The following is an 11,733-nucleotide window of genomic DNA, read 5'->3' as shown; positions in this document are numbered from 1 at the left end:
ACCTTCGGGGCCTGAGGGACCTGTACTCCAATCCAATGCTCTCCTCACTCTCAGAAGATTTTACAGACGTGGAAACCGAGGCCCCAAGGGGTAATCGGCCCGCGTTCCCATGCCAATAACCGGCGGTGGCGGGACCCACACCTACCCTGTGACCCGCAGGCCCAGGGGTCGAGCCCCAGGTAGAACGTCTACACCGACTCCGCCCTCGGCGCAGCGCGGGGAACCTTAACCCGGACACAGAGGCGTAAGCGGAAGTGCTGCCGAGCCGTAGCTATGGAGACGCGGGGGGCGGGCCGCCCGGAGAGCGCGACCTTTGACCTGCTGTCGAGCGTACGTCAGAGGCTGGCGCAAATAGAAGTGCAGCGGTGGCGGCGCCTGGTTGCGGGCCAGCGGCAGGCAGGCGGCGATGGAGGTAACTCAGGTCGGGCCCACTGCCTCCCATCAAGCCTTCCGCGCAGCGACTTGGGATGTGGGGGTGGGCCCGGTGGGAGGGCGCGGAGGGTGCTCCAAAGCCCGCTCTGCCGTCGCCTGCCACATCTTCCCTAAACTCCATCCCTGGCGGTTACCTGTCCCCATAGAGCCCGTTTGTATACGATTTGCCAGAGCGACCGCCTCCGTCCGCCCTCGTTCTCTGTCTCACAAGGCTTTCCACCACTTGATTCCATAGAAGGTTTTTCCCTGAATAGGTTCCACGCGTTCCGTGTGGGATTAGGAAAAGAGTTCTTCTGACACCTGCGTTTGATTTTGTTTTGCAGGATCCTGTTCAAGATGGGGTGGCTTCACCAGCTACCCCTGGGACCGGGAAATCTAAGGTGAAGAGGATACTTGAATAGCGGGCTTCCTGAAGACTGGAAGGGTGATGAATTGGAAAACTTTGGCATGAAGAAGGGGGGCGCCATATATATATATAAAATTTATTTTTTTAATATCCTTGCCCCAAGGGATCTCAATTTTAGTTTACGCAGTCACCAATCCATTTCCTGTTTCTTTCTCCCCCGCCCACCCCGATATAAAAAGACTTTTTGTTTACTTCCTGCTCCTGGTTAGCACTGCTGGGAGATCCTGCGATTTTTCGAACATGAAACAAAGCAGTCTAATTTAAGAAGGTTTATATAGTGATGTAGTGGAAGGAGCAGTGACATAGGGTAGGGATCAAGGGATTCTGATCTGTGGGCTCCAGTTTTTACATTGTCAAAGAGTTGAATTAGTCCAGTTTTATGGCCTTGTACAGTGTTTAACATTTAATCATTCTAAACGATAGTGGTTTATTGCTAAGGTTTATTGCTTGCATGCTAAATTTCAGGCACTTGCCTAACCACTCAGTTACTTCATTTAAGCTTCATGATAACCGTGAGATAGGTACTGTTGTTGAGAAACCTGAGACCACAGGCTTAAGTAATTTTCTCAAGTGGTAAAGCTTAAACCTGAGACTACAGGCTTAAGTAATTTTTTCAAGTGGTAAAGCTTAATTTTTTAATTAAAGCCTGAATGTCACCTGGTTCATCTTGCTGCTGTAATTATGCTTATATTTTCTTGTGACACTTTCAGCCTTAAATAGAATGAAATACTTTTACAGCTCCAAGGAATTTTAAGTAGCATTAGCTCCAACCCACTAATTTTACAATTAAATCAAAAGCTAGCAATGTCAACCTGTAACATTAGCTATAAGAGGATATGCCCTGGTATTTGCGTTTCATAATAGTTGCATAACTAATTTTTAGTACTTGCATAGCAATTACAGAGTTGATGTTGCATTTGCTTATTTTAAAAGATGTGGCCGGGCGCGGTGGCTCACGCCTGTAATCCCAACACTTTGGGAGGCCAAGGCGGGTGGATCACCTGAGGTCAGGAGTTTGAGACCAGCCTGGCCAACATGGTGAAACCCCGTTTCTACTCAGAATACAAAAGTTAGCCGGGCGTGGTAGCGGGCGCCTGTGGTCCCAGCTATTTGGGAGGCTGAGGCAGGAGAATTGCTTGAACCTGGGAGGCAGAGGTTGCAGTGAGCCAAAATCGTGTCATTGCACTCCGGCCTGGGCAATAGAGCGAGACGCTGTCTCAAAAAAAAAAAAAAAAAAAAAACGTGAAACCAAGTATGCTGTTGGCATAAAGATTTATTCTGTAGCATGTTTTTGTTTTCTGGCAGACATTGTTTGTTTTTTGTGGTATACTAGAAACATGAGTTATAACTAGTTGGTAACATGACCACATCTTTCAGCTGGAAACATTGCCCAAAGAAGACCTCATCAAGTTTGCCAAGAAACAGATGATGCTAATACAGAAAGCTAAGTCAAGGTGTACAGGTATTGGGTTGAAAATATTCTTCTTGATCACAGTCTGTTTAATCGTGGTTTAAAATGGTAGTTTTAAAAATAATGCATTGGCTTGTTTTTGTTTTCCAGTGATTCCAAGTACACTTTAGTGTAGTAGAATCTGTTATTTAACATTCTAAAAATTTACCTCTGATTTCTAAATTATTCCCACGTCTCTAAACCACAGTGACTTTTGAGTTGTTAAAGTCAGGGAGGAGGATTTTTATAGTTTGTGCAAGTTAAGTGTGTTTTTCCTTCATGTAGACTTTAGATTCTTCTGAGTAAAGCTTTTTTTCAAGAGAAGTCAGTTGAAATGTTAGAGACAGAAGATAAGCCCAAAGAGATGGAACGCTTCCTCAATTAAAATAATAAAAGATTTCCATTGATAGACATTAAAGTATATTTATCTGCTGAAGTTGATTGATTCCCTATTCAGTTTTCTTTTTATTCCAGAAGGAAAAAGATCTTAGATCTTTTTCTTAGTATATGTACATGAGCTCTTGAATTTCCAGTGACTTACAAATATTAACTGCTTAGCCTAAAAGCCGAGACTTATTTTCTATTAGAAAAGATAAAATTATGTCTTGGGAGTTTGGATCACTTTGCAATAAAGAGAATAATTTATTTGGAAAGAAGTTCTAGGCCTGAGATCTAGGCATTTGCTAGTGAAACACTTCAATTAACGTTTTGTTTCTTCTTCTTTTTTTTTTTTTTTTTTTTTTTTTTTTGAGACAGTGTTGCTCTTGTTGGCTAGGCTGGAGTGCAGGGGCGCAATCTCGGCTCACTGCAACCTCCCCTTCCTGGGTTCAAGCGATTCTCCTGCCTCAGCCTGCCAAGTCCTCCCGAGTAACTGGGACTGCAGGCGGCCACCACCATGCCTGGCTAATTTTTGTATTTTTAGTAAAGACAAGATTTCACCATGTTGGCCAGGCCGTTCTCAATAACGTTTATTCTTAATATGCAAGTGTTGCTTTTAAGGTTATATGTACTTACAGGTGAAATAATATGAGGTCTGGAGTATGGTCAGGAGATCGAGACCATGGTGAAACCCCGTCTCTACTAAAAATAGAAAAAATTAGCCGGGCACAGTGGCGGGCGCCTGTAGTCCCAGCTACTCGGGAGGCTGAGGCAGGAGAACGGCGTGAACCCGGGAGGCGGAGCTTGCAGTGAGCCGAGATTGCGCCACAGCACTCCAGCCTGGGCGACAGAGAGAGACTCCGTCTCAAAAAAAAAAAAAAAAAAGAAAATTATCAGATGGATAAGAGCAGTGAAGGAGGAAGTGAATACAGATTGGGAGGAAACAAAATTGGCCATGTAATAATGTTGAAGCATAGTGTTGAGTGCAGAGATTAATCATACTATTCTGCTTACATATATTCTAATTTGCAGATTTGGGGGGGTTTTGTAAGAATGTACTTATCAGTTTCCCAGTAATTATGTTCTTTATTTCTGAACCGGAGTCCTTTATTTTTTAATTGTTTAGAATTGGAGAAAGAAATTGAAGAACTCAAATCAAAACCTGTTACTGAAGGAACTGATGATATTATTAAGGTAATTATTAAGTTGGGAAATGTCTAAAGAGAAATAAAACTTCCATGAGGATTGTCAGTCTGCTGGAGGCTGTCTGGCTTTCTGTCCCTGTTCTTCTACTTTCTCTCTGCCATGGTTGTTTTTACCTATCTGATTCACTGTAAAAAAGAGTGGGTTAATTACCTCTAGGTCTCTTTCTGTTCTGAAATTATTCTACTCTTTCTTCCCACGTATTTTCTTTCTTTTTTCTTTTCTTTTTCTGAGATGGACTCACTCTGTCGCCAGGCTGGAGTGCAGTGGTGTGATCTTGGCTCACTGTAACCTCTGCCTCCTGGGTTCAGGCGATTCTCCTGCCTCAGCCTCGCAAGTAGCTGGGACTACAGGAGCACGCCACCATGCCCAGCTAATTTTTGTATTTTTAGTAGAGACGGGATTTCACCATGTTGGCCAAGATGGTCTTGCTCTCTTGACCTCATGATCCACCCACTTTGGCCTCCCAAAGTGCTGGGATTACAGGCATGAGCCACCACGCCCAGCCCATATTTTCTAATTATGATTGTTACTTCATTCTCTGTCTGCTCTTCCCCAGCCTCCTGAGAAAACCTGGCCATGCTCAGGACTTCAGTGATTTTAGTGTGCAGTAAATAATCTATAGATAGATTCATATCCCTGGACATAACTACTGACCCAGATCTCACAGTTGTGTTTCCCTCTCACACATGTCACTTACCATCTCATCAAACTCAACCAAATTGCTTCCCTTGGTTAGACCAGTGGCACCACAGTTTTTCATACCTTTTGACTTTAGAGACACTTTAACTTTTCTATTTCCTTTATTCTCTATATGCATCAGCCACCAGAGACCTATCATAGCTATAAGATATTGTTCCAGTTTATCTCTTTTCTCTCCATTTCTATGGCTTTATGTTAAACACATCAAATACTTAACCTATTTCAATAAAAACCTAACTGGGTTCTCTTTCTCTTTTTAGTCTTATATAATCCTGCCAAATAACAAAATATTATTTTTATTCCCTGTTTAAAAACCTGAGTTGCAGGCCGGACGCAGTGGCTCACACCTGTAATCCCAGCACTTTGGGAGGCCAAGGTGGGAGGATCACTTGAGGTTAGGAGTTTGAGATCAGCCTGGCCAGCATGGTGAAACCCGGTCTCTACTAAAAATACGTTTAGCTGGGCGTGATTGCCCACACCTGAAATCCCAGCTACTCAGGAGGCTGAGGCACGAAGTTTGCTTGAACCCAGGAGGCAGAGGTTGCAATGTGTTGAGATTGAGCCACTGTACTCCAGCCTGGGCAACAGAGTAAGACTCCATCTCAAAAAAAAAAAAAAACTGAGTTGCTTATTATTTCCACTCCCTTAATGCTAACAAATGCTTTTTCATTCTCCACCTTAGGCCAAGCTTCTGTAACGTTTCTTTTGCATGTTAGAGCTCTGCAATACTGTATTCACTGCTTTTGCATAATATCCTTTGGTTATATATTTATTTATTTATTTTTGAGACAGTCTTGCCCTGTCGCCCAGGCTAGAGTGCAGTGGCACAATCTCATCTCACTGTAAGCTCCGCCTCCTGGGTTCATGCCGTTCTCCTGCTTCAGCCTCCCAAGTAGCTGGGACTACAGGCACCCACCACCACGCCTGGTTAATTTTTTGTGCTTTTAGTAGAGACGGGGTTTCACCGCATTAGCCAGAATGGTCTCAATCTCCTGACCTCGTGATCCACCTGCCTCGTCCTCCCAAAATGCTGAAATTACAGGCGTGAGCCACTTTGCCCAGCGTGGTTATATATTATCTTATTTTCTCATCAGTGGCTCCCTACTTGTGAGCTGTGGACTACTGAGGGACTCCCAGAGAGTTATTACAAGGGGTCTTTAAATCCATATGCATGTCACGCCGTATCATTTTGTTATTTAATTACAATCTATGAAGCTAGAATGATGTACACAAATGCCATTTCGTTTTATAATGTACTGTTTCATTTAAGTATTACTGAGTTCACAGTAGTCTTCTTTGTATATTTGATCATTATGTGTTTTCTTAATCCATGATAGCCACAACACAACTATATGGTAATTAAGGGAGAAGGTCAATTACACCCAGACTGCCTGAGTTAGGCTTTCAAATCCTTGTTCCTCCACTGACCAGCTATGTGACCTTGACTAAGTTTCTTAAATTCTTTCTCTATGATTCAGTTTTGTCATCTGTAGAACAGTGATAATACTACTTTTTGTTTGTAGGATTGAGGTAGAAATAGGATTGATGTAGAAATGTAGGATTGATAAGGTAATACATCTACTGCACATAGAACTGAGTTGGCCACATAAGTACCCAATAATTGTTAGTTATCGTTGTTATTACCATGTATTATTTCTGGGGGAATTTTTTTTTTCTTGAGATAGGGTTTCTCCCTATCGCCCAGGCTGGAGTGCAGTGGCATGATCTCCATCCACTGCAACCTCTAGAGTGTTTTCTAGTTTTTTATCCATTAACTCTTAAAATACTTTTTACAGAATTGCATTTCAGAATAAGAACATTTAAATACCTACCTGCTGTTTCCTTCTTACCACTCATCAGTGTATTCTCCCACTGTCAAAACTGCTCCTAAAGACAAGATTAGAAAATTTCAGCTGAGCTCAGTGGCTCACACCTGTAATCCCAGCACTTTGGGAAGCTGAGGCAGATGGATCACCTGAGGTCAGGAGTTGGAGACCAGCCTGGCCAACTGAGTGAAACCCCATCTCAAAATACAAAAATTAACTGGGCATGGTGGCACACACCTGTAGCTCAAGCTATTCGGGATGCTGAGGCAGAAGAGTCGCTTGAACCCAGGAGGCAGAAGTTGAGTGAGCTGAGATAGTGCCACTGTACTACAGCCTGGGCAACAGAATGAGATTCCGTCTCAAGAAAAACAAAATTTATCCAAGTTAGCCAACTTTACCTTTAAGGGTTTTTTTTCTTTTCCTTCTTTTTTTTTTTTTTTCTTAATCCATTATATTTATACGTATTCATGGGGTACATGTGAAATTTTGTTAAATGCATAGAATATATAATCATCAAATCAGTAGTATCCATACCCAGGTATTTATCATATATATGTGTTGGGTACATTTCAGGTCTTCTGGCTATTTTGAAAAATACTTATCTGTCTCTGCCTGACTTAGATTTTACTTAACATATTGACCTCAGCTCCATCCATATTGCTGGAAATGATGTGATCTCATTCTTTTTTATGGCCATATACGTTGTATATATATAGCATTCATCCTTTGATGGGCACTTAGGTTGATTTCATATGTTTACTGTTGTGAATAGTGCTGCAGTAAACACGGGAGTGCATGTATCCCTTTGTTGTATTGATTTCTTTTCCATAACTACCAACATTGGGGTTTTGGGATTGTATGGTAGCTCTATTTTTAGTTTTTTGAGAAATCCCCGACTGTTTTGTTGTTTTTTAGATGGAGTCTTGCTCTGTCACCTAGGCTGTAGAGCAGTGACGTGATCTCGAGAGCTCACTGCAAGCTCTGCCTCCCAGGTTCACACCATTCTCCTGCCTCACCATCCTGAGTAGCTGTGACTACAGGTGCCTGCCACCACGCCGGGCTAATTTTTTGGGTTTTTTTGGTTTTTTTTTTTTTTTTTTTTTTTTTTTTTTTTTTTTGAGACAGAGTCTCGCTGTGTCACCCAGGCTGGAGTGCAGTGGCGCGATCTCAGCTCACTGCAAGCTCCATCTCCCGGGTTCACGCCGTTCTCCTGCCTCAGCTTCTGAGTAGCTGGAACTACAGGCACCCGCCACCACTCCTGGCTAGTTTTTTGTATTTTTAGTAGAAACGGGGTTTCACCATATTAGCCAGGATGGTCTCGATCCCCTGACCTCGTGATCTGCCCGCCTCGGCCTCCCAAAGTACTGGCGAGAGCCCCCGCTCCCGGCCTGAGAAATCCCCAACTGTTTTCTATAGTGGCTATACTTACCTACACTTCCACCAACAATGTAGAAGGGTTCTCCTTTCTCCACATTGTCACCAATGTCTGTTACATTTTTTATTCTTAACAGCCATTCCTCATTGTGGTTTTGATTTGCACATCCCTGATGATTAATGATGTTGAGTATCATATACTTGTTGGCCATTTCTTTGTCTTTTGAGAAATGTCTATTCATGTCCCTTGCCTATCTTTTAATGGGGTTATATTTTAATGTTGTGTTGTTTGAGTTCTTTGCATACTCTGGATATTAGTCTCATATTAGATGAGTAGATTGTAAATATTTTGTCCAGTTTAAGAGGTTGTCTTCTTCATGCTGTTGATTGTTTTGCTATGGAGAAGCTTTTTAGCCTATAATTTCAGCATTAAGGGAAGCCATGGCAGGAGGATCATTGAGCCCAGCAGTTTCAGACCAGCGTGAGAAACATAGCAAGATCCATTTCCACAAAAAATATATAAAAATTAGCCAGACATGGTGGAGAGTGCATGTAGTCCCATCTTGGGACGCTAGGAAGATCACTTGATCCCATTAGGTCGAGGCTGCTGTGAGCCATAATCACACTGCTGCACTCCAGCCTGGGTGACAGAGGGGCCCTTATCTAAAAAACAAATTTTAAGAAGCCTTGCCGGGCGCGGTGGCTCAAGCCTGTAATCCCAGCACTTTGGGAGGCCGAGACGGGCGGATCACGAGGTCAGGAGATCGAGACCATCCTGGCTAACCCGGTGAAACCCCGTCTCTACTAAAAAATACAAAAAAACTAGCCCGGCATGGTGGCGGGCGCCTGTAGTCCCAGCTACTCGGGAGGCTGAGGCAGGAGAATGGCGTGAACCCGGGAGGCGGAGCTTGCAGTGAGCCAAGATTGCGCCACTGCACTCCAGCCTGGGCGACAGAGCGAGACTTCGTCTCAAAAAAAAAAAAAAAAGAAGCCTTTCAGTTTAATGTCCTATTTGTCTGTTTTTGATGCCTGGGCTTTTGAGATCTTAATAAAATCTTTCTAGGCCAATATCTTGATGCGTTTACCCTGTGTTCTACTAGTTTTACACTTTTGGGTCTTATATTTAAGTTTTTAATCTAGTTTAGTTGATATTTGTATCAACTGAATGGTGAGAGATGGGGACTCACTTTCATTCTTCTGCATATAGTTACCTGGTTTTCCTAGCACCATTTGTTGAAGAGGGTGTCCTTTGCCCAGTGTGTGTTCTTAATGGCATTGTCAAAGATCGGTTGTCTGTAAATATGAGGATTTATATTTGGGTTCTCTATTTTGTTCTGTTGGTCTGTATGCTTGTTTATAAACCAATACTTTGTTTCTTTGGTCACTATAGCCTTGTACTATGTTTTGAAGTCAAGTAGTGTGATGCCTCCACTTTATTTTTTAACTCAGAATTTCTTTAGCTCTTCTGACTTTTTTTTTTTTTTTTGGTTTCATAAAAATATTAGGATTCTTTTTTCTGTTTCTGCGAAAAATGGTGTTGGTATTTTAATAGGAATTTCATTGAACTGTATGTTAGTTTGGGTAGTATGGTCATTTTAACAATATTCTATGAGCATGAAATGTCTTCCCACTTATTTGTGTCCTCTTCAGTTTCTTTCATCTGTGTTTTTGTAGTTTTCATTATAGAGATCTTTCACTTCTTTGGCTTTTGTTTTTTGCTTTTCTTTTTTTGAGCTGCTGTAAAAGGTGTTGCTTTCTTGATTTCCTTTTTTAGCTATTTTATTGTCGGTCTATAGAAATGTTACTGGTTTTTGTATATTGTTTGTATCCAGCAACTTTACTGAATTTGTTTATCAGCTCTAAGAGTTTTTTGATAGTCTTTTGTCATCTGTAGAGAGGGACAATTTAACTTCCATGTTTCCAATTTGGATGCCTTTTATTTCTTTTTCTTGTCTGATTGTTCTGGCTAGGACTGTCAGTCCCAGTTGAATAGTAGTGGTGAAAGTGGGCATCTTGTCTTGTTTCGGTTCTTAGAGGAAAGATTTTCAATGTTTCCCCTTTTTTGTGTGCTGTTAATTTGAGTTTGTCATATGTGGCCTTTATTATTTTGAGGTTTAATCCTTCTGTGCCTAGTTTGCTAAGAGTTTTTATCCTGAAGGGATGTTGAAGTTTATGAATTCCTTTTTCTGCGTCTATTGAGATGACGTATGACTTTTGTCCTTTATTCTGTTGATGTGATATGTCACGTTGATTTCCATATATTGAACCATCCTTGCATCCCTGGAATAAATTCACTTGATCATGGTGTATTATCTTTTCAATGTGCTGTTAGATTTGGTTTGCTAGTATTTTGTTGAGGATTTTTGCATTGGTGTTCATCAAGGATATTGGTTGTTGTTGGGTTTTGTTTGTTTGTTTGTTTGTTTTGCTGTGTCCTTGTCTGGTTTTAGTATCAGGGTAGTGCCAGCTTTCTAGAATGAATGAGGGGAAATTGCCATCTCTTCAGTTTTTTGGAGTATTTCAGGAGGATTTGGTATTAGGTCTTTATACATTTGGTAGAATTCAGTGTGCATCCATCTGGTTCTGGGCTTTTCTTTGTGGGGAGACTTTTTATTACTGATTCATTCTTGCTACTCATTATTAATATGTTCAGGTTTTGTTTTTTCCTGGATTTTTTTTTATAGGTTGTGTGTTTCCAGAAATTTATCCATTTCCTCCAGGTTTTCCAGCTTGTGAGTGCATAGCTGTTCATAATATTCTCTGATGGTGTATTTATTTCCATGATAATGGTTGTAATGTCTCCTTTTTCATTTCTGATTTTATTTAGGTCTTCTTTTTTGTTGTTGTAAAGCCTAACTAGTAGTTTATCAGTGTTGTTTCTTTTTTTGAAGAACCAGCTTTTCATTTTGTTAATCCTCTGCCTTTTTAAAAAGTCTCTATTTCATTTAGTTCGCTTTGATCTGTATTAGTCCTTTCCTTCTGCTAACTTTGGGTTTGGCTTGTTCTTTCTGGTTCATTGAGGTACATCATTAGATTGTTTGAAATATTTTTACTTTTTGGATGTAGGCATTTATTGCCATGAACTTACCTCTTAGCACTGCTCTTGTTGTATCACATAGGTTTTGGTATGTTGTAGTTTCCATTTTCATTTGTTCCAAGAAATTTTTTTATTTTTGTTTTAATTTCCTTATTGACCCATGGTCATTTGGGACCATGTTATTTAATTTTCATGTATTTCTGTCACTTCCAAAGTTCCCCTTGGTACTGATTTCTAATATTTCATTGTGGTTTGAGAACATACTTGATATGATTTTGATTTTTAAAAATTTGTTGAAAATGGTTTTGTGGCCTAACATACAGTCTTTTCTGGAGAATGAATGTGTCATGTGCTGTTGAGAAAAATATGTATTCTGCAGCTTTTGGATAAAATGTTCTGTAAACATCTGTTAGGTCCATTTGGTCTGAAGTCCGGTTTAAATGCAATATTTCTTTGTTAATTTTCTGTCTAGATCTGTCTAATGCTGAGAGTGGGGTGAGGTTGCCCAGTACTATTGCGTTGGAGTCTATCTCTCTCTAGATCTAGTAATGCTTTAGGAATCGGTGCTGCAATGTCGGGTTCATATATGTTTGGAATTGTTATATATGTTTGCTGGTTTGATTCTTTTGCCATTATATAATGACCTTCTTTGCCTTTTTTTTTTTATTACTATTTTTGACTTAAAGTCTGTTTTATCTAATATAAGTATAGCTACACAGGAGCCTGAGGCAGGAGAATCGCTTGAACCCGGGAGGCAGAGGTTGCAATGAGTGGAGATCACGCCACTGCCAGGCTGGAGGGCAGTGGCGCGATCTCGGCTCACTGCAGTCTCCGCCTCCCGGGTTCAAGCAATCCTGCCTCAGCCTCCCAAGTAGCTGGGATTCCAGCCGTCTACCACCATGCCCAGCTAATTTTTTGTATTGTT

The 11,733-nt window shown here is 41.2% G+C and overlaps 1 protein-coding gene across 2 annotated transcripts in view; it reads left to right on the top strand.

Annotated features, from left to right (window-relative positions):
* Positions 1 to 288: 288 nt before the first annotated feature.
* Positions 289 to 11,733, top strand: part of GCC2 (GRIP and coiled-coil domain containing 2) — a 63,869-nt gene continuing 52,424 nt past the window's right edge. The window contains exons 1-4 of one of the 2 annotated variants that reach the window (XM_008008316.3): positions 289 to 412; positions 756 to 812; positions 2,216 to 2,300; positions 3,793 to 3,860. In XM_008008316.3, the coding sequence (XP_008006507.3) occupies positions 407 to 412; positions 756 to 812; positions 2,216 to 2,300; positions 3,793 to 3,860 (216 nt within the window). In that variant the 5' untranslated portion in view covers positions 289 to 406. Of the gene's footprint in view, positions 422 to 755; positions 813 to 2,215; positions 2,301 to 3,792; positions 3,861 to 11,733 lie in introns of both variants that reach the window. The other variant, XM_008008315.3, reaches the window with a different exon arrangement.

The sequence above is a fragment of the Chlorocebus sabaeus genome, chromosome 14 (assembly GCF_047675955.1).
Source record: "Chlorocebus sabaeus isolate Y175 chromosome 14, mChlSab1.0.hap1, whole genome shotgun sequence".
Taxonomy (NCBI): domain Eukaryota; kingdom Metazoa; phylum Chordata; class Mammalia; order Primates; family Cercopithecidae; genus Chlorocebus; species Chlorocebus sabaeus.
Note: the sequence above shows the minus strand (reverse complement) of the source record. Positions and strands in the feature narration are given on the sequence as shown.